Below are 23,532 nucleotides of genomic sequence, written 5' to 3' on the forward strand. Positions count from 1 at the left end.
CAGTTTCCCACATTTAATGTTGAAGATCATCTAATAAATGTAACTGTAAAACAAAGATAACCCAAGTAAACAGGAAATGCCGTTTTTAACTGGTGATTTTATTTATGGGGGGGAAAAAACTATTCAAACCTGCCTGGCCCTGTGTGAAAAAGTAATTATCCGGTTATTATTCATCTTTTTTTTTGTTTTTGTTTTTTTATTATTGTTTAAGCAGAAAAGCCTCATTGAGATTAAAAATCTCCTTCACAAAAGTGTCCTGGTCCAGGACAACAAGTAGTCATGGAACACAAGCAACATACAGACAAACATAAACAATTTTTAAAAAAAATGTAAAAGGCACATCATGACATCAACATCTATTGTCATCGATCAATTACACAGTACATCTTTGTTGATCTATCCATGCCAGCAGCGAAGAGGACAGGCAGAACAATTAAATGTTCTGCCATTAGATGGCAGAAGTTCAATAAACCCGTGTATCCAACAGTTTGTTCATACAACAGAATATGACATGGCTTCTTATGGGTCTATCAGCTTTGTGTTCAATTACAGAGGTACAAATTTTACACTGAGGAAGCAAATTTGTGAGTAAATTGAGACCATATAATTAGTTTAGTATTCATACATTTCGTGACATTTTTGTTTAGTGCTGTGCTGTGAAATATTTCTAATTTAAATGGGTGCCTTTGACTTCATAAAGGTCGGGAAACCGTGAGCTTCAATGTAAACACTTCATACACATTTCACAATGCACACAAAAAAACCTAAAAGCCACATGTATTGATTAAATATTCCAACATTATATCATCAGCACAGTATCTCTGATTATTCTGATGTCCTCTAATTTACTGTAGATGCCATTGAAAAGGTATATGGAGAACTTTCAATACACTAAACTGTATGTACGTATGTAGTGTATTCATTATACTCAATATCACCAAAGTTTTTGGCCTTTTGTGCAATTTCATTCGGACTCTATCTTAGGGGAAAAAAACGAATTCATCCATTTTCTATAGCTCCTCATTAGGGTCACAGGTGAGCTGAGCTGTCCCAGCTTACTTTGGGTGAGAGGTAGGGTAAAAACCTGAACTGGTTGCCAGCCAATCTCAGGGCACATTTAGACAACCATTCACACTTACATTCACCCTTCTAGACAATTTAGAATCTTCTATTAACTGAACATGCATGCTTTTTTTTTTTTTAATGTGTGAGGAAGCTCGAGTACCTGGAGAAAACCGACGCACGTACAGGGAGATACGTAAACACAGGCAGACAGAGCTGCGATTCGAACCCAGAATCATAGAACTGCGAGGCAAATGTGCTAAACACTAGAGAACTGCGCTTTTTTTGCCCATTTGCAAAAAAAATAAAAAATACAAAATTGGGGGAAGTTAGTTCAAGACAAAGTATTACAAAGTAAAAGGCTGGCGATTTCACAGCCCCATAGGTTTTTTTACAGTGGAGTAGATCATATTTTCCACTGGAGGGATGCTAAACTGAATTCCACCGATAGAGGAGGAGGAGCTATTCTCTTCAGTCTCAGGGTGTAAAGTTTGCGCTGTTAAGATGCTGCTTGAGTCTTGCAGGAAACTAACACTGGAATAGTGTACCAGGTCTGCTGGAGGGCTGACAATGGCATGTCCTGAGAGGGACTGCATCTGTACCTCCTCATACAGATGAACGGCAGGATCTCCCTATTGTACACAAGGAAAGTGGGTGATGCCTTTAACTGTAGAAAGGAAGGAAACAGTCAGAAACACACAGAACAAACCTCATTGTTGGTTGCATTGTGTGCCCCCTGCACTGATGATCCTCCTGTAGCACATCACATCAAAATAGTAATTTAAAACATTTGCTGTCTGATTGTATTGATCCAATGATAATAACGATGCCCTTCCTGACAGAACCCGCCCATGTTATCTGGGTTCAGGATAGGCACTCCAGATTTCCAGTGGCTGGGTGTTGTTGAATTGGCTGGGAATTTAACCCATGCCAGATGCATGCAAGTCACTAGCATGTACCACAACTCCATCAATGCAGAAATATAATGACCATTATTTGATTTTTAAATTATTACAGAATCCCTTCATCCATTGTCTGCAGCGCAGTGGGCTGGAGCCTATCCCAGCTGACTTTGGGCGAGAGGCAGGGTACTCGCCAGCCCCTTGCAGGGCACATAGACAAACTACCATTCACACTCACATTCACAGGAGCTGAGCTTTGAATCCCGAAACTTTGAACTTTGAAACAGATGTGCTAACCACTTGTGTTTAAGCCAAATGCTGACCTCACCTTGTTTCCAGGTGATTGTGTATCTAAACACAAGAAATGCGAGCACAACTACTGCCAATAATATGGGACACACCAGAACAGCCACATTGATATCTGTAATTAGACACAGAAATAGGAAAGAAGTTATGGAAAAGAGTAGTGGACGCTAGATTCAGGACAGAAGTGAGTATTTGCAAGCAACAGTGTAGTTTCATGCCTAGAAAGAGTACCGCAGATGCATTATTTTAGGGTGTTGATGGAGAAGTACAGAGAAGGTCAGAAGGAACTGCATCGTGTCTTTGTAGATTTAGAGAAAGCCCATGACAGGGTACCCAAAAAGAAACTGTGGTACTCCATGAGAAAGTCTGGCATGCTAGAGAATATAGTTGGAACAGGACACGTATGAGGACAGCAGAACAGTGGTGAGGTGTGCTGTAGGTGACAAGAGTTTAAGGTGGAAGTGGGACCGCATAAGGGATCAGCCCTGAGCCCCTTCCTGTTTGCAGTGGTGATGGATAGGCTGACAGGCGAGGTTATACCAGAATCCCCATGGACCATGATGTTTGCAGATGACATTGTGATCTGCAGTGAAAGCAGGGAGCAGGTGGAGGAACAGTTAGAAAGGTGGGCGCTTGCACTGGAAAGGAGAGGAATGAAGATTAGCCGAAGTAAAACAGAATATATGTACATGAATGAGAGCGGTCGAGGGGGAAGAGTGAGACTACAGGGAGGATAGTGAGGGTGGAGGACTTTATTACTTGTGGTCAACAATCCAGAGCAATGGTGAGTGTGGTAAGAAAGTGAAGAAACAAGTCCAAGCAGGTTGGAAAGGGTGGGTGAAGGTGTCAGGTGTGTTATGCAACAGAAGACTGTCTGCTAGGATGAAGGGCAAGGTTTATAAGACAGTGGTGAGGCCAGCCATGATGTACGGATTAGAGACAGTGGCACTGAAGAGACAACAGGAAGCAGAGCTGCAGGTGGCAGAAATAAAGATTTTGAGGTTCTCACTCGGACTGACCAGGTTGGATAGGATTTGAGACAAAGTTAGAGAGAGCAGACATTGATGGTTTGGATACGTCCAGAGGAGAGATAGTGAGTATATTGGTAGAAGGGTGATGAGGATGGAGCTGCCGGGCAAGAGAGCTGGAGGAAGACCAAAGAGGAGGTTGATCGATGTAGTGAGGGATGACATGAGGACAGTTGGTGTTAGAGAGGAAGATGCAGGCGATAGGCTTACATGGAAAAGGATGACATGTTGTGGCAACCCTGAACGGGACAAGCCGAAAGGAAAAGAAAACACAGGAATAGGAGGTGACTGTATCAGTGTATGTATAAACTGGAGTGCATGCAAGCATGCATGCGTGCATGTGTAGTCTATAAAACAATACCTTTGACCACACTGTGTGTTGATGGTGTTGTCGCTGAAGACAACATAGATAATTGTGGTGTCATTGTCACAGTTGCAACGGTCACATGCACGGTGGGATGGCTTGATTTTCTACTCTTGGTGTCTTCATCTGCATTAGTAATACACACATGCACATATAACAATTTACCTCAAGGGAATCCAAATGTAAACACACTCTCAAGTATAGCAGTTTGATCAATGTACAGTACAATCAAGAGTTTTTGTCCCCTTCTATAACCAATTAAGCCGACACGGTGGCCGACTGGTTAGCACATCTGCCTCACAGTTCTGGGGACCGGGACCTGTGTGGAGTTTGCATGTTCTCCCCGTGCCTGGGTGGGTTTTCTCTGGGCACTCCGGTTTCCTCCCACATCCCAAAAACATGCGTGGTAAGTTGATTTAAGACTCTAAATTGCCCGTAGGTGTGAATGTGAGCGCGAATGGTTGTTTGTTTCTATGTGCCCTGCGATTGGCTGGCGACTGGTTCAGGGTGTACCCCGCCTCCCGCCCAAAGATAGCTGGGATAGGCTCCAGCAGTCCGCAACCCTAGTGTGGATAAGCGGTAAAAGAAAATGGATGGATGGATGGATAACCAACTATTTCTTTGCTTGAATTATCACATATCTTTCGTCTTAACTCCTGGTTTTGGTCATTTGATCTGAAAACTTAAATGACTGCTGTAGTAGATCTATTCAGAAGAGAAAAGAGTGCACAAGGTTTTGACTTTAGAATATCCATCAGTTGTGCAAACCCAACGACATTACAATATCTCTTAGTTTGTATATTATAAATACAGTACCATCCAACCACCGGAGGGTGTGTTCCAACTACAGGGGATCACATTCCTCAACCTCCCTGGTAAGGTCTATTCAGGGGTGCTGGAGAGGAGGGTCCGTCGGGAAGTCATATCTCAGATTCAGGAGGAGCACTGTGGTTTTCGTCATGGCCGTGGAACAGTGGACCTGCTCTACATCTTCGGCAGGGTCGTGCATGGGAGTTTGCCCAACCAGTCTAAATGTGTTTTTTGGACTTGGAGAAGGCTTTCAACCGTGTCCCATGGTTTTTGCAGATGATGTGCTTCTGTTGGCTTCATCAAGCCGTGATCTCCAACTCTAACTGGAGCGGTTCGCAGCCGAGTGTGAAGCGGCTGGGCTGAGAATCAACACCTCCAAATGTGAGACCATGGACCTGAGTCGGAAAAGGGTGGAATGCCCTCTCCAGATCGGGGATGAGATCCTGCCCCAAGTGGAGGAGTTCAAATATCTTGGCACCTTGTTCACGAGTGAGGGAAGAATGGAAAGGGAGATCAACAGGCGGATCGATGATGATGATGATGCAGACTTTGTATCGGTCCGTTGTGGGGAAGAAGCTAAGCCGAAGGGGCTCAGAGTAGAGACACTGCTCCTCCGCATTGAGAGGAACCAGATGAGGTGGCTTGGTCATCTGTTTAGGATGTCGACTGGACGCCTCCCTGGTGAGGTATTCCGGACACATCCCACCGGGAGGAGACCACGGTGATAACCCAGGACAGGCTGGAGAGACTACGTCTCTCGGCTGGCCTGGGAATGCCTTTCCTTGTATAAACTATAACATTCTCATAAACTATACATTCCGAAATTGGATACACCTATACTGGGAATGTGATCGTTGTATCCCACCAAGGGAAACCCAGGATGGATTTGTAGTAGTCCGTCTGGCGCATCAGTCTCTGCCTATTTTTTATTTTATTTTTTTTTACAAATGTGTAGACCACTGCAAACTACATTTAGAGAATTAACATTGTTAAATGAATTCCTGTTTGATACTGTCAATCAAAATTGTATTGTCTCTGTAAAAGCACATTTTTCAAAATAGTTGGATTGCATAGTCAGCATTATTAACAATTGGAGGATGCCTGGTGGGTTACATTGCATCTATGCATTTCTAGTTTTGAGAATGTTTGTTTTTGTTTTGTTATGGTTACATCTTAACACAACAAACCAAGCAAAAAATGCTTATTTATTGAAAATTGCCCATGAATGACTAATTTCAAACTGTCTCAGCAGCTCGTAGTTTTCGTTGTCTCCCCATTTCAAAGAGTGAGTGCTACTCCCCCCAAAAATAAATAAATTAATTTTAAAAAACACACTGAAATACAAGGAGAACATTTGAAGAAGAATGATTAAAGGCTGTGCCCAGACTGCTGACGAGAGTCATACGCCTGACATTGGCTCATCGATGTCCTAGTCTGACTCTCGATTTTGGCGACCTCAGCAATGATTGACCAATATTAGTGAGAGGTTTTGCCACAGATAGATGGTGATCACTGCAAAAAGTTGTATAAACATTACACATATAGTAGTGACCACAAAGGAAGCAAAGGACAAGGTTAAAACTGTCTGTCGCTCTGTGAGGACAACAATAAACACCATGTTTGAGAATATGTCACTGATACTTACCAACGTGAAGTTGCACTTTAGCGTATTCACTTTGCTTCCAGGTTGTATTAGAGCTGCACCAATATGTTCCAGAGTCCGTTTTGCTCAGGTCATGGATGCGCACCGAAAAATGCTTTTTTCTTTCATTTACTCTCAACACTTTGGTTTTGTGTCTCATCCTATTGCAACTGACAGGATTATCTCCCTTGCACAAAAAATTATCATCCTTGTCATAGTTGAATGGGTAAGAGCACTGGATTTGGACAGCTTCCCCAACATGTTTTTTTATTACAGTTGCTTTGATGTCTTCCCAGTCTAAAAAAAAAAAAGAAAAAGAAAAAGCAAATCCACATAAATGCTGTCCCTGTGCCAAAAAGATACATACACATTGCATAGAACCAAGCATTTAGACTCCTGGCCATAACTTCGACAGGAAGTAAAAATGGAAGAAAGTATGGAGTTGGTCTTTGAAACTACAGTGTATAACTGACTTTCTCCAAGATGTTAGATTGTGTCTGTTACTTTACTCCATTAATCCAGAAGAACATTTAAGAGGTCATTGACTATGACTCCACTCGGTTATAGTTAATTCCCAAAGTTTTAAAATCCGGTGTTTGATCCATAAAAATTTCCAAAAGACATCCGCTATCTCTGTTGCAACCCGCTGTGACACTAAGATCTGAGAACATCCTGTTTGAAGGCTAGCTATAGCGACGTATGGTTGGTCTTCACCTCATGATATCAAAATGTAAAGAGCATGATGAAAAGGACTGTTTAATGACTATCTATAATTGAACAGATCTCAGACCTTATAGTGTCATAAAATTGAGTTCACCTGGAAAGGTTAGAATACATTTTATGGTTTTCCTAAAAGAAATTCATACAATTATTGACTGCAAAAAAAAATTACAAATAAGCTTATCAACACAACACCCTGTACTGGTTGCCAGTCAATCTCAGGAATAGGGATATAATTTAATATAGAGACCATTATTTAAACTCAGTTTCACACCATCCCCAAGTGGGAACTACATGCACCTGCACGGAAATCAGTGAACCACTACACCATCAGTGACTATTCTTAAATACAGTATATCTCTTGTTTAAAATCATCTAGACTTAACCAAATCATGCTGGACTTTTCATGATGCTTTATATTGTTTAATTGTACTCACCTATATCAGTGCTTGCCTGACAACCAGTTTGGCCTTCTGTCACTGTCAGTATAAACACTGTGGCTAAGAAAACAGTTAACGATGGCATTGCAAAAATGGACAATTTGATTTATCAACAACAAAAACATTCATAAACTAATGATAGAAAAAACTATTTTACCTGTCATTATGCAGATGGACACTTTTAATGTTGCCATTCCTCTTCAAAATTGATAGCTATTTATTTTGTCATATGAGATGGATCTGTTTTATTCTCCACCATCTTGACTGTTCTTAAAAACAAGTACCAGCTTCTCTTTTAAGCACTTAACTGAACATTTGCATGGTATTTTAAAATAAGGATGTGACCCTTGCTGTGAATCAGAAGTTGAAACAGAAACAGGAGCAAAATAAAATAAAATACGTGTTTATTTTATTATACAAGTATGACATTGTTATTATGAACTGTCAAAATAAATTACGACTTCTTTGTTCAGGTTGAGACACATGGTACAATTTAGCACTAAGTAATGGTGACCCCGGTATAAGGTCAATCACGCAATCGAATGAGCAGTGTGGCGGAAGAGACTGAGCCTTACTTGCTAAAGACCTTTTGAAAATCATGCTACTCACTGGCCAAATTAATCGCAGCTCGTTAGAAGGCGACTGACAAGATCCGCGGACCGAAGGCAGTTAGCATGACGAAGGACAAAAAAAATAATTTAAAGTTTCAACCATGGGAGACCTAAAACTACCGGTGCACAATGTGAGGACATCACATTCAAGCGTATGGCTTAGTGGTGATTGCCCAACAGTCTTCAAGCGTATGGCTTAGTGGTGATTGCCCAACAGTCGAAGAGATAAGGTATCGGTATGATGAGTGACCACTGCCAGAGGACGCCCATCAAGGTCAGTAACCTCCTTAGGAACATCCAATTTCAAGAAAGGACAATTCAATGTTTTAACGATAGAAAAGTCCAGTTGTCAGCTCCAGAGTCAATAAGTGCTGTGATATTCATACTGTGAATACAACAACCCACAGCACGCTGGACAACTGGTTAGAGCGTTTGCCTCGCAGTTCTGAGATCCGGGGTTCCATCCCCCGCCCCGCCTGTGTGGAGTTTGCTTGTTCTCCCCATGCCTGCATGGGTTTTCTCCGGGCACTCCGGTTTCCTTATTAAACACTCATCCATGACAATATGGAATGCAGTTGTGACTTGTCATAAGATTGCATCAGACTGGCAGTGTGTTCTGTGTTTTTATTTATTTTATTTTGGGCAGGTGAGCAAGTTTCTTTTCACAGTGTTAGCATAAATACTGATCCATCCATCCATCCATTTTCTTTATCGCTTATCCTCACTGGAGCCTATCCAAGATCTTGTTTACAAAATTGTATGAATAGCAAAGTAAGACAAAAAAAAACTAACAAAAAAACTAACAAAACAAAAACGGCAAACATGGAAACACCACTTTGCCCGAAAAGGAGTGGCGTGAAGAAATGTTATTTAATCCCACCCCTGTGTCTCATTGATATTAGAACACAACACTATAGTTTGCCTTTTTTCAGATATTTTTCAGATATTGCATTACACTGCCGATACATCTGTGAGTTTAATGGTGGAGTATGTCACATTTTTAGGCTGATTATAAACCCTGCTGTTCTCAATGTGGTTGTTGTGGTTCATAGTGGAATAGTGGAGACTGTCTGCGGGATTCAGTGAGTCACCATTGTTGCTAGTATCCTGCCTCTGAGCCGCAGATGAGGGGAGGGCCCCAGATGATTTCAGCTTTTCTTTGGAAGCGGTTGCATAGGTTAGGGTTTTTCCCTTTTCCTTTCCTGTGAAAAAAACACATTTACATTATTTCAAATTGTATCCATCCATCCATTTTCTTCCGCTTATCTGAGGTCTGACCGCGGGTGTGGGAGCTTCCCATCTCCCTAGCCACTTCGTCCAGCTCTTCCTAGGGGGTCCCGAGACGTTCCCAGGCCAGCCGAGAGATGTAGTTTCTTCAGCGTGTCCTAGGCCATCCCCCTCCTCCCGGTGGGACGTGGCCAGAACACCTCATCAGAGAGGCGTCCAGGAGGCATTCTATCCAGATGCCCGAGCCACCTCATCTGATTCCTCTCGATGTGAAGGAGCAGCAGCTTGACTCTGAGCCTCACCCAGGTGACCGAGCTTCTTAGCCTTTCTCTAAGGGACCGACCGGACACCCTGCAGAGGAAACTAATTTCGGCCACTTGTATCCGCGATCTTGTTCTTTCGGTCAGTGAAATTTTCAATAAATTATTGTCATGTCATTTTTTAAAAGTGCATACCTACTTATGGGGACCAGCACACCAAGAAAACAAACAATAAAAAAATCTACTCTTTAAATTTGTTTTAGGTCAATTAAAAGCTCTTATATGTGACATAATTCTGTCACCCTAGCATCAGTCACTTTAATCTTGAATCACTTAGCATGCAGCATTTCTCTAGCTACTGATAATGGAAAAAAAAATTAAACATGCCAAGTGGGGTTAAGCCCAAAATGGCTACACTGCTAAAATATTAATACTATATTTATGTTGAAACATTAAATAATTAAATAATTCCTTTGGCAGTTAGGGTAACGCATTGTAGTTACAGTTTGTTTAGTTGACATTAGTTTTTTACAGGGCTCCTTGGAAAATTTTCACCCATGTAGAAGGTTTGACTTCCCTTGGTGCAGAGGTACTGAAAAAGGTCGTAATGAGTGTACAGTTCTTTTTCCATTCACCTTGTCTGACAGTCAGGACAACTTTTTTGTACATATCCAGACCAAATCTTTCCCATTCACACCAGTAGGTACCAGCATCCTCCTTTGTCAGCTGAAAGATTGTAACATTGAACATATTTCTCATGTCTACTATGCTGTATTTCTGATTTGAATACCAGTTGTTTCCCCTGCTATTTATTAGGACATCCTCGTCATATCTACAGTTTCTCTTGCAGAAATATTTGGCATTATCAATTGTGTAGTTGTTGCAAGAGCATGTTATTGTAATGTCCTCCCCAGATATTCCGGTGACTTCAGCCTTCTTGTTTGCTCGCCCTGCACCGAACACCGAAACAGAAACAACTTCTATTACTTATTTTGATAAGTAATAGAAGAAATAAACAAAATAACATTTATATGGGGGTGACAATACAGAAAATTAACAAAAAACAACTGAAGTAAACTCTTTCTCACCTTGCATAGAAAAGGCCATCAAGAGGAAAAGTATCTCCATGCTCTCATAGGTTCATTTTTACTTTTAGTCTCTTGTCCCTCTTTTTTTCTTCTGTATTTTTATCAATTGTGGTTATCTGTCCTTGCTTGGTTCCTCTTTGTGAAGGCCCCACTTCTTCTGTCAACATCTCCCTCCGAAACCCACATGGGAAGGACGTGTAACAGTAAGTTAACTGATAAAGAATGGTCTGATGATAGGCGAAACATTTTTTAAGACAAACATTACAGTGCAGTTGCAATCAAAGCCCTGAGATGTTATATATTTTTTGCTCAAGAAAAAAATTTTATTTCCTTGAGCAGTCATTTGCAATATTATCAATCGCTTTTGGAACAATTGGTAAATAAGTAATTGCACTTGGAACACCCCTTACTCATTGCCAAAATTGACACGACTCGCGTCAATGGCAACAGAAGCAGAGACCAAATTCACAGCATAGCCAGAGTGGACAAAGGAATGTACTATACTATAAAGTAAAAGTATTTAGTCATATTTTGGATATCGTCACTGTCAGGCAGAAACCCCCACTTAAAAAATGCCAACTTTTCTCGAAAAAAAAAAAAGTCAACTTGCTTGAGTTTCCAAACGCTTTATCTTGCATCATTGATTTAAATGGTACGGACACGTCGTATTGCCCATCCAAGCACATCAAAGTCGCGGGCAGCCGAGCCCCTGATCATACAAAAAGCGTTTAATATCACAAAAGCAAGTGCCTAATGTCATTGTCCAAAAAATCTTTTCAAGCATGCAAGCCTGATAAAATAGTACAAACATAATGGCCAGCTGTGCCCATCAAAGTCCACAGTTACGTGACACCACTGATCATACAAAAAGTTCATAAAAGCAAATGCTGTGTCACATCATCTATCGCTTTTCAAACGTTTTAGAGGCATTTATGATGCAATCAATACCACATTAAGATGACGAAACACATTTATATATGCAGAAATTAATCTGCAAGCACTTACCTCATGTGGGATGACATCACTATCACAATTTTCACTTGTTATTGTCTACAAAAACATACAGACTTTCAATATAGGAAAAAACTACACCACAGAATACATAGTAGTTCAGTGACAGGTTGTTACAGGCAAAACGTGGGCGGTCCAAAATCTGGCTGAAAATCAAATATTTCATCAGAAAATGAAGCTAAAATTACTACTGAGTCTATTTTGGGGTTAATTTTTTTTGGCAGACATCGTTTTTAAGTCCAAAACTATGGAATAATTCCCAAAGTTCACAGCATTATGAAAAGCAATCAAAACAATACAGTAGTCCTCATCATTGAAACCACCCACCCATCCATCCATCCATCCATTTTCAACACCGCTTATCCTAACTAGGGTCGCGGGGCGCGGGAGCCTATCCCAGTTGACCTCGGGCAAAAGGCAGACGACACCCTTAACTGGTCGCCAGTCAGTCGCAGGGCACATATAGCCACAGACAACCATTCACACTCACATTCACACCGTTATTGAGTGGGAACTGAACCCATGCTGCCTGCACCAAAGTCAGGCGAGTGTACCACTACACCATCAGTGACTGAAACCATCCACAAAGTCGGCAATCAAAAATCCATGATGGAAGACTTAAGCTGAATTTGAACTTGCATTTTTTTATCAACTTCCTAAGATTTGGAGACTGAACAGTCTTCAGTGGCCAGGTGTTTGTGCTTCGGGCTTTTCTTTCCATGGAGACTATAATAGACATGCTCCTCCACTTGATTGAGATCTAAGTCGAGGTATTCACTGAGTTTGAGGGTGCCTGCACATTCTTGTTGCTCCACTGTCAGGTCTTTGGGTACATCTGAATGAGCAATACACTCCAGACTTGAGCCCCCAGAGTGACCCTCACTCATAACACCGGGCATCATGGTCTCATAGTCAGATGACATCTGTTGGATGAGCACATATTTTAGAGCAGGGATGTCAAAACCTTTCCACTGATGGCCACATACAGAAAAATCGAAAGAATAAGGGGGCGTACTTCACCTTGTGTTTATCAAACGTGCTAAAAAACAGTTAATTATGCACTAGATTAAGATATGCTAAACAATTAAACATATTTGCAATTTAGATTAAAAATTGTATGTATTTTGTACATACAAAAATAAAAAGAAAATAGTTGATCTCTTGTTCAATTTTTGTTGCATTGTTTTATTTTTTATTTTTGTATGAGAGTATTCAGCAGGCCAATAAGAAACATGCACTGAATGACCCCTGAACCAAAGTTTGGACACCCCTATTTTAGTGAGCTAAAACTAAGTGTTGTGTTGTGTCTTTTCACTGTGAACAAACCTCTCTATTCTGTCGTGGGATGATCCGCTGTGGTTTCATAGTTAGAAGCAAAATGACTGTGTATAGACACACACATATGGCAACTGTACACATCACTGCAGCCACAAACAGCACTGGGTTAAGCTCTGCGAGAAAGAACAACAACTCATGTTTTGCCTGCTTGGACTCATTCACACATACAGGAGGTTTCAGCTAGGCTAATTAACCAAGGTGGGACCAAGCCATTGCTTTGCTCGTCAACAAGTATCAAGTCTTTGCCCTCAAGTCCCGAGTCAAGTCCCAAGTCGAGATAGGCAAGTCCCGAGTCGCGTCTCAAGCCCAGACATGCAAGTCTCGAGTCAAGTCGCAAGTCCTACACTTTGAGCTTCGTGTCCTTTCGAGTCATTTTACCAAGAAAATAAAAATATATTTGAATATATATAATAATTATATTTAAGTCATGTGTACGTATATATTAGGTGGAACAGTGGATGACTGGTTAGCACATCTGCCTCACAGTTTGGAGGACCCGGGTTCAAATCCGGACTTGCCTGTGTGGAGTTTGAATGTTCTCACCATGCCTGCGTGGGTTTTCTCCGGGTACTGCGGTTTCCCCCCACATTGCAAAAACATGCGTGGTAGGTTGATTGAAAACTCTAAATTGCCCATATGTGTGAATGTGAGTGCGAATTATTGTTTGTTTATATGTGCCCTGCGATTGGCTGTCGGACCAGTTTAGGGTGTACCCTGCCTCTCGCCCGAAGACATCTGGCATAGGCTCCAGCACGCCCACGACCCCGGTGAGGATAAGCGGTACGGAAAATGAATGAATGAATTTATATATTATATAGTGCATTTATGCTTTGAATATAGTTGAAAATCCATATTTATTTATCCCCAAAAATGATAAACAAGTGCATTGAACTTTAAAAGAAAACTAGGGGACTGATCAAAAAACATTTTTCAATCGTCAAGGGGGAGGGGCTTAGTTTATGGCCCCTTCAAAACCGATTGATCGTAGATTTTCAGTTATTCTCTTTAAATGCTATACTATGAGTTACTTTTTCTCAGTTTATTTCTGAAGTGACATTAAACAGACCTGTCACAAATAAGAATTTGCATCCAGTAGTGCTGCAATTAGTAATCGAGCATTCTATTGATGATTCTATTGGAATACAGTAATCCCTCGTTTATTGTGAGGGTTAGATTCCGGACCACCCCCACAATAGGTGAACTATGCGAAGTAAAGTATTGACCACATTTTTTAAAATTATTTATACATATTTTAAAGCTGTATGAACCTCTCCAGACTCTTATTAATCTTCCCGACACTCCTTTTAACCTCTACCACTCTACCAAACTCTTATAAACACTTTCTTTACTCTTAAACACCTTTTAAATTTCTAAACATAGATTAATGCACAGTAGTATTTTACACGATTTACATTTTATTCCTTGTAATGTGTGTTGTAATGAATTTTTTCCCTTTGTTCTCGCTTGCTCCATTTTTTTTGTTGTTTTTACAGTTTTTATGTTTTAGGCCCGGCAATGTTCTGTGGCGACCCCTAACGGGACAAGCCGAAAGGAAAAGAAGAAGAAGAAGAAGAAGAAGGCTAGGAAATGTTCATTTTACAACAAAAAATTACATCACTCAAAATCCTACCATCCGGTAAATTATTATATATAAATATGAAGAAAAAAATCTGTAATGGATCGAATCTGCAATAGGTGAACCGCAATATAGCGAGGGAACACTCTAATCAAGTATAAGGATAAAATATGTTTTTGCTTGGTTAAAGAGCAATTAAACTTGGCACAAACTCACAAGAGTTTGTCATCTTGTTATAAAGGTAAAATTTTATCCAACTGTGGTATCTCAGTCCGAGCACTGGGAGGCAAAAAGAGGCACAAAAAAAAGGACACGAAGAAGAATGTATTTCATGTAGAATAGATGCTAGAGCTGTGTGCTGCTCGATAAAGGTAAATAAAGTCAATTAAAAAAGAAATACAGTACAAGACTGATTCTTGAGAACACTACACTGACTAAACCAGACTGCAATATAAAGGAAGCCCAGACAGCGCACGGCTGGCCCGCCGTGTAACTATTTGCGTGATCGCTCAAAAAGCTAGCTGCTAATGCTAACGAAAACAAGCAAATGTGACATCAAGCCACACGATTCCAACAATGCAATGTGGATTTTTGACGTTGTTGCACTAATTAACGTCCTTATTGTTACGTTAAATGTCGTAGTCGTTTCTGTGTATGTTAACACTGCTTCTTGGAATGTATACCTTATTTAGATGTCACATTTATCGTTGATTTATGTTGTACACTTTTGTTTTTTCTTTTTCCTTTAATGAAACCATTACTTGAGGTAGTGTGTGGAAAAAATTACCTCTTGGTCAATTCCCCTCCCAGCGTGTGCCCAGCAGGGTGTTAACGGTTAAAAGATAATGAGAATTAATGTCACATTAGCAATGATGGTGTGGTACACTTTGACTTAACAAACAGACATTAAGAATTTAGCATTATGGTATAACTTATCATATTTTTCTGCAGTAAAATAGTAAGTTTTACATTTAGCCACAGTAAGAGAAAGCTACAAGGTGCTGGTTTCTTAGTGCTTTGGTCAAAGTAGCTTTTGTCTTTTCAAGTCAATGGGTTCAAGTCCAAGTGAAGTCACGAGTCATAGCTGTCCAAGTCGAGTTGCAAGTCTTTCAACATATTGTCAAGTCGAGTCTAAAGTCATCAAATTCATGACTCGAGTCCACACCGCTGCTAATTGGACTCTTGTCTGCTCAACTTAATCAGCAATGTAGTGAATTTCCACATTCTTGGTTCCAAAAACTTAAATACTGTAAATGAATGAAGTGAAACTCTTAATTGGCAGTGAAAAGTCATATATTTTGAACATATTGACACTTAGCATGCATCTTAATAACATGTATAAACTTACAGTAACAACAGCACTAGTTCTGTTATGTCTCCATTACTTACTTTCCACAATGTTGGTTTTTGAAGTGACCAGTGTTCCGTTTACTAAAAAAGAAAGATAGCCTAAATGTCAAAATAAATGTACATATAGAGGTGTATGGTCATGGAGCTAAGTGGCACATATGACAGACATCACTGTTATACATGTATTGCTTCAAAATAATGGCCTTTCATTTTCATCTACTGTCTCATACTTAGCAGCTAATGCCCCTGGTTGCTAAAATAAAATTTTGCCACAAGGCGGTCAGACAAACAAACACACTTATGACCAAGATTGTTGGATGTCTGTTTTCTATCGCATGCTTTGCGGAGTTTTCGCCACATACTGTATACTGTGTACCCCAGGAAATGGGACATAATATAGATGTGTGCTATATACTTTACCTGTGGAAACATTTAATTGGATGAAGTTGCTATGATTTGAGCTGAGGTAACCATCCACCCCACACCTGTAGATGCCACTGTCCTTTGGAAGGAGATTATCCATCCTGACAATGAAAAAGGCTCCACTGGTGTTATCAAAAAGAGAAAATCTTCCTTCTTCCACCCACTGATTGTGTTCTTCAGTCCTTATCAGGTGATTGGAGGGCATGTTGTCATCAACTGGGGAGAAGAACTTGGCGTTCCTTTGCCCGCCATTTGGATAGGTGCATCTCATTTCAAGGCTCTGACCTTCAAAACCAACCAGAACTTTGGTTTTCAAACTGATCACAGCTGCGCTGCCCATCAAAATAAATGCGGTAGTGTTAATGTTGGGTTATTGTGTTTTGATAAACAGTTTAAACCAATGTACTGTTCTTTAAAGATAAGCAGCGTATGCAACCTACCTTGAATATGTAGCATTATGATTATTGAAGATGCTCCCATCACTTTCAGTCTTCTTTGAGTCTGTGTGCTGAGTTATCTCATGCAGGACTGAGGAAGCATGTCCTTTTATTTCCATGTGCTCCCCCTCTTCCTCTTTCAGGAGCCACTTTGTCCAAATCTAATGCTCCCCACCTGAAAGTGAAATCAGGTCTTCTTGATGGACTCCAAAAGGGTTGTGTTTAAAAAACCAAACAAAAGCAAAAAAACTTCACATACCAAGAAAGTTTTATTCAGGGAGCATAGACAAAGTCAGCAAGTTCTAGTATGTTTAGCAGTTTGCTAACTAGTGATCTTTTTCAAAACCACTTTGCAGAAGCGGGTGAAATTGAGGACTATCTTTACCAGTTTGGGGACTTTCTTGGCTAAAACAATCGATGGATGATTGGATAGATGGATGGGTAGATGGATAGATGGATAGATAGATGACATGTCTTGCCTGATTACATTTAGCCCCTGTAGGCTACGATGTGGAATACAAAGGCCACTTCAGGAAACAACTGTCAAGGTGAGAGAGCTGAAGATTATAATATTTGGATCAAGGATTCTTTTTGATAAAATCAGGAAAAGGCGAATGGCAGCATGCAAGATTTATAGGCAACAAAAAGAATTAGTCACAAAACAGCATTATAAGAACTTGGAGACTAATTTTCGCACACTGACTGTTTTTGCAATTGAATCACAACAATGCATTAAATATAAGATACATATTGCAAAGTAAAACCAATGCTGTACTTGAGGTGTGTTGCAGTTTGTTATTTATTAAAAAAATAAAATAAAATAAAAAGTCTCGCATGTAGTGGTTGTCGCCTGTTTGCATTGCTCATTCAACGGTTCATTCCATTCGCCCGACTTACGTGCAGACAGTGTATGTTCACTTCCCCCCCAGTGGTGGTGTGAATGTGAGAGTGAAAGGCTGTATGTGCGCTGTGATTGACTTAGCTGGGATAGGCTCCGTGCTTTCCACCACCCTGAACAAGATAAGTGGTAAAGAAAATGGATGGATGGAGGCATTGTTCAATTACTTTTTGGATTTGCTTAGCTGCTCATGGCCTGTTCATACGTCCATCCATCTCCCACACCGCTGATCCTGTTAAGGGTTGTTAGGAACTGAACCGTGTCTCAGCTGAGCTTCTTAGCCTATCTCTAAGGGACCGACCGGACACCCTGCAGAGGAAACTAATTTCGGCCACTTGTATCCGCAATTTTGTTCTTTCGGTCAGTGAAATTTCGGTCATGTCATTTTTAAAAAAGTGCATACCTACTTATGGGGACCAGCACAACAAGAAAACAAACAATGAAAAAATCTACTCTTTAAATTTGTTTTAGGTCAATTAAAAGCTCTTATATGTGACATAATTCTGTCACCCTAGCATCAGTCACTTTAATCTTGAATCACTTAGCATGCAGCATTTTTCTAGCTACTGATAATGGAAAAAAAATGTAAACATGCCAAGTGTGGTTAAGCCCAAAATGGCTACACTGCTAAAATATTAATACTATATTTAGGTTGAAAGATTAAATAAATAAATAATTCCTTTGGCAGTTAGGGTACAGTTTGTTTAGTTGACATTAGTTTTTTACAGGGCTCCTTGGAAAATTTTCACCCATGTAGAAGGTCTCCGGACCCAGAAGGTTTGACTTCCCAGCTGACTTTGGGCGTAAGGCAGACTAAACCCTGGACTGGACTCCAGTCAATCACAGCTCACATATAGAGACAGACAACCGTTCACACGCATTTTCACAATGTCACTCTGTGCGAACTGTGTCAAAACACTCTCACGTCTGAAGTAGCTGCGAACTTCACTAATGTTTTGAACGAATGTCCCCTTCCCATTGTTCGCCCTGTGTTTTAATGGTCGATTCTGGCAAGCTTGGACTTGTTTGCGCCAGTAAAAACTAAAAAGTTATTAACAAAAACAAACCCTTCATGGAGAACGGAAGAAGTAAAGACACTAAAAAGGAGCTGCAGCTTGGCAGAGAAAAAATTGAAGAAAAATAGAACCACTGTGAATTATCAAATATTCTGCAACCAACTAAAATTCTATAACAATGCAACCCCAAAATGTTATTTTCCACCATTAAACACCAACCAGTTTTGCTGTGGTTAAAGCTGAGATTCTTGACAGTTCTCACCGCAGTGAGGCCACATGGCTTATGGATCCTTGACAAAGTTCTCTCCAAAGTGAGGCTACATCTTTTGGACCAGGGACCAGGGACATGCGCAGACATTTTGAGGGACAGGGGCTCGAGTGAGAAAAAGAGCATTGAGCGTCATCTCCCTACCAGTGCTATTGGAAGTTTTCTTTTTTGAAATGTATATTCAACAAGGAGCCGGCACGGTGACCAACTGGTTAGCACATCCGCCTCACAGTTCGCCTGTGTGGAGTTTGCATGTTCTCCCCGTGCCTGGATGGGTTTTCTCTGGGGACTCCAGTTTCCTCCCACATCCCAAAAACATGCATGGTAGGTTAATTGACAACTCTAAATCATCGATGCTCGGGAGAGGATGTTCATTCACGGATTGCTTGAGGTATGTTCACATACTTGGTATGATATGGGTCACAACCAGGTTAGTTTATTGCCCATTCAAAACCAATTGATAGTAGGTTTTCGCATACTCTGTGAAAATGCTATGACTTATTTTTTTCACTTTATTTCTGAAGTGACATTAAACAGACCTGTCACAAAACATGCATTAATTGGAGACTCTAAATTGCCCGTAGGTATGACTGTGAGCGCGAATGGTTGTTTGTTTCGAGTGCCCTGCGATTGGCTGGCGACCAGTTCAGGGTGTACCCCCCCTCTCGCCCGAAGATAGCTGGGATGGGCTCCAGCACGCCCGCGACCCTAGTGAGGATAAGCGGCAAAGGAAATGTATGGATAGATGGATTTGACAAAGAAGATGAAGCAAGAATGTATATGTTTAGAAGAAGGACAGGGAAATTCATTCATTAAAAAAAAAAAAAAAAAAAAAAGCAGCAGTGGTAAGGCCCCTTCTGAGAAATGGCAATTTAGATTTGAACAACATTCACAACGACCAACCGGTATAAAACTAAAATAAAAAAGGTCGTTTTTATTCAACACAACAACTTTTTTGCTTATTTAAATATTGTTGAAAAGTACCAGTCTGGCACCTCTCTGGTGCTGTACACAAATGTTTTGTTTTTTTAATCATACCTCACTAAGAGAACCTTTCTGATAAGTTTAGATACCGGCTCCAAAGGTCTATGAAGTAACATGTGGTGTTCCTCAGGATTCAATTTTACGCTCTTTATTGTTCAGTTTGTACATGCTCCATCCAGGCAGTGTCATCAGGAGGCACGCAGTGAACTTCCCTACTGTAGCTACACTGATGATATGCACCAGTACATCTCTGTGTCTCCTGATTACACCAGTTCAATGGTTACTTTTATTAACTGTATATTAGACGTCAAATCCTGTATGGCAGAGAACTTTCTCCGCCTTAACCAGGATAAAACTTTAAAGTTTTAGTCATCAGTCCTGAGGCCCAGAGAAAGAAACTTTTAACGAAAGTATGAGCACTATCTTTAAATCTCTCACCTCAAGTGAAAAACCTGGGTGTTATTTAGACTCTGAGCTCACTTTTATCTCTCACATTAAAGCTTTTACAAAAAAATGGTTAATGTACACTTTTATGACTAATTGTATTGATTACTGTCATGCCCTGTTTTCTGGTCTTCCTAAAAAGAGTATTTCAAGTTTTCAGTTACTACAGAATTCGGCAGCACGTGTCCTGACGAAGACGAGAAGGCGGGAGCACTTTACACCAATTTTAAAATCACTGCATTGGCTCCCCATGTTTTAGGATTGATTTTAAGGTTCTTTTACTGGTTTTTAAATGTCTTAATGGTGTTGGGCCTTCCTATCTCTCAGAACTCCTTTTACCCAGCAGATTAGTACTAGATTGATTGATTGATGATTGATCGATTGATTGATTGATTGATTGATTGATAATGCTGCCTGCACATAAGTAAGGCAAGTGAACTGGTATACTGTCAGTAACTTCACTAGTTCAGTCATTGTTTATATTATAATGTATCCCTGGTCTATTAGCTAGTAGATTTCACATTACTTTAAAGTTAATCCACAGCAAGTCAACTGCAATGTAGATTTGCAGAAGTGAAAGTAGTCTGTTTCAGTTTCAAATTGAATGCCTGTTTTTGTGAAAACATGTTCTGTGTATAGTCATTTAGAAACACTTACAATAAATGAAGAACTTTGAAGAAATTCAGATTCATGTGCTTCACAAACATAGCAAAAAGAAAAGTTTTAGCAATGCATGAAAACTGGGAGCTGATGTTAGCATCTTCAGTGAATAATTTTTAGTGCAACAGCTATCAAACAGCTATTTTGGATTTGGAAAAAATACTTAAATGGAAAGGGCAGAACCTAGACCAGCCTCCTGTTATTTAGAGGAAAATGTATTTTTAATTTTACAATATAGTTTGTACAGGTAACTGAACATGACCATAAGTATCTTTCCATCCTACTTAGTTTCTGATATAGCTACACCAAACTAATGTGATCTAGATTGAGTGGAATCATGGCAGGATATATTTGGAGATGCTGATACTTTGTCTTGTCATTTTTGTATATTTGTGAGCTTTGTCAAAAGTCAATATCTTTTTTTCAAGTGACAACTTTGTGATACATCCTTCTTGAGCATTTGCAGTTGACAATGCAGAAACGCGAGAAGAACTGATATTATACTGATTATCCTGATATTTTTGGAGTTATTTTGTAACATTGGAAGTGTTCAATCTCATCAAATGGCAATGACCTTTGGGGTCCCTCAGCGGTCAGTTCTTGGACCCCTCCTGTTCAGTCTGTATATGCTACCCTTGGGTCAACTTCTTCAGAACTTTAATTTTGACTATCATAGCTATGCAGATGACACAATTATATCTAGCAGTGTCTCCAGATGACTACAGTTCAATTGAGGTGTTGTTTCACTGTCTAAAACAGATAAATAACCGGATGAGCCAACATTTTCCTCAATTAAACCACAATAAAACTGAGATAATTGTTTTTTGGCAATAAAAAAAAGAGGAATGTTGTTAGTAAATACCTGGAGTCACTCTCTTTAAAAACCAAAGACCAAGTCCGAAACCTTGGTGTTCTGATAGATTCCGACCTGACTTTCAACACTCATATCAAATCAATTACTAAAACTGCCTTCTACCAGCGGCACGGTGGACGACTGGTTAGACCGTCAGCCTCACAGTTCTGAGGACCCGGGTTCAATCCCCGGCCCCGCCTGTGTGGAGTTTGCATGTTCTCCCCGTGCCTGCGTGGGTTTTCTCCGGGCACTCCAGTTTCCTCCCACATCCCAAAAACATGCATTAATTGAAGACTCTAAATTGCCCGTAGGTGTGACTGTGCGTGCGAATGGTTGTTAGTTTGGTTGTGCCCTGCGATTGGCTGGCAACCAGTTCAGGGTGTACCCCGCCTCCTGCCCGATGATAGCTGGGATAGGCTCCAGCACGCCCGCGACCCTAGTGAGGAGAAGCGGCTCAGAAAATGGATGGATTCCTTCTACCATCTGAAGAACATATCCAGAGTGAAGGCTTGCATGTGTCGAGCGGACCAGGAGAAGCTCATCCATGTTTTATCTCAAGTAGACTTGACTATTGTAATGGTCTTCTGACTGGACTCCCTAAAAAGAGCATTAAACAGCTGCAGCTCATTCAGAATGCTGCAGCTCGGGTTCTGACCAGAAAAAATAGGTCAGAGTATATTACTCCAATTCTAAAGTATTTGCACTGGCTTCCAGTCAGCTTTAGAATAGATTTTAAAGTTCTGCTACTGGTCTATAAATCACTAAACCGTTTAGGTCCTGAATACATGAATGAAATGCTAATGGAATATAAACCCAGTATGGCTCTGAGATCGACAGACTCAGGTCAAATAGTGGAGCACAGAGTCCAAAGCAAACATGGTGAAGCGGCATTTAGCTATTATGCTGCACACAAATGGAATAAGTTGCCAACATAAGTAACGTCAGCCCCAAGTGTTTTAAGTTTGTTTAAGTCCAGGTTAAAAACTCTTCTTTTTTTCCATGCTTATTAGAGCATTTCCACTTTTAAATGATATTTCTTGCACTGTACACTGTTTTAATTGTATTTTTTTCCCTCTTCGTTTTAAATGTTTATAAGCTTTTTGTTTTTCTTTGTTTTTCAATGCTTTTAATCATGTAAAAAACATTGACTTACCTTCTGTATGAAATGCGCTATATAAATAAATTTGCTTTGCTTTGCTTTTGATATTTTCATAGATTGTATGAGTTTTGTGACACCGTGCTGCTGTTGATGTTGGATCCAGTTCTGACTGGTGACCATAGAGAACTTCTGGTTTAGCCTTGTAAACTGTAGTTCCTCTTCAATGTTAATGTAATTTCATCCTGTTTGACATTGTGTTGGAAATCTGGACGTTAGTGTTTTTTACTTTACTTTACATGACAACAACAACAACAACGCAACGTCCTTCAGTGAACGTGCTGAGTGACCGTGAACCTCAGGGCTGGATCATTAACTGAATGAGGAAGTGCTTGAATGATTTATGGGGCGGGGCTAAAACAGATTCACACGCACAGCAAGAGTCGGCCCTCCCCGGCTACTACTGTATATTTAACGAGCGCCATCTATGGCTATTCATCGGAATTGTGAGTTACTTCGTATTTATAGCTTCGCCCATTTCTATCACCACTGCATTGTGCAGTTAGCCATCAAGCTATACCTCCAACCCGAAAAATGCATCTTCCCTGAAAAACACCTGCTGAGAAACTACATGAAAACAAAAGATATACTTAAAGTGTGAGTGCTGCTTTTTAGGTTTCACAAAAGAAATACAATTAGCTACAACTGTCGTAATTAT

General features: G+C 40.3%; 1 protein-coding gene across 7 annotated transcripts; it reads right to left on the reverse strand.

Moving 5' to 3' along the window:
- Positions 1 to 296: 296 nt before the first annotated feature.
- LOC133476304 (CMRF35-like molecule 2) lies at positions 297 to 16,741 on the reverse strand. Of its 7 annotated transcripts, XM_061769504.1 has the most exons (7): positions 7,432 to 7,639; positions 7,272 to 7,334; positions 6,118 to 6,411; positions 3,660 to 3,788; positions 2,293 to 2,385; positions 1,772 to 1,815; positions 297 to 1,694 (listed from the first exon to the last, which is right to left on the reverse strand). In XM_061769504.1, exons 1-7 carry the CDS (start codon positions 7,466 to 7,468, stop codon positions 1,434 to 1,436), a joined length of 921 nt encoding a protein of 306 aa, XP_061625488.1. In that variant the 5' UTR covers positions 7,469 to 7,639; the 3' UTR covers positions 297 to 1,433. The 7 variants fall into 7 exon arrangements, 6 of the variants coding, with proteins under 6 accessions (XP_061625488.1, XP_061625493.1, XP_061625489.1 ...); XM_061769509.1 differs by lacking the exons at positions 6,118 to 6,411; positions 7,272 to 7,334; positions 7,432 to 7,639 and adding exons at positions 8,977 to 9,087; positions 9,164 to 9,885; XM_061769505.1 differs by lacking the exon at positions 7,272 to 7,334.
- Positions 16,742 to 23,532: the final 6,791 nt, after the last annotated feature.

The sequence above is a fragment of the Phyllopteryx taeniolatus genome, chromosome 4 (genome assembly GCF_024500385.1).
Source record: "Phyllopteryx taeniolatus isolate TA_2022b chromosome 4, UOR_Ptae_1.2, whole genome shotgun sequence".
NCBI classification, from domain to species: domain Eukaryota; kingdom Metazoa; phylum Chordata; class Actinopteri; order Syngnathiformes; family Syngnathidae; genus Phyllopteryx; species Phyllopteryx taeniolatus.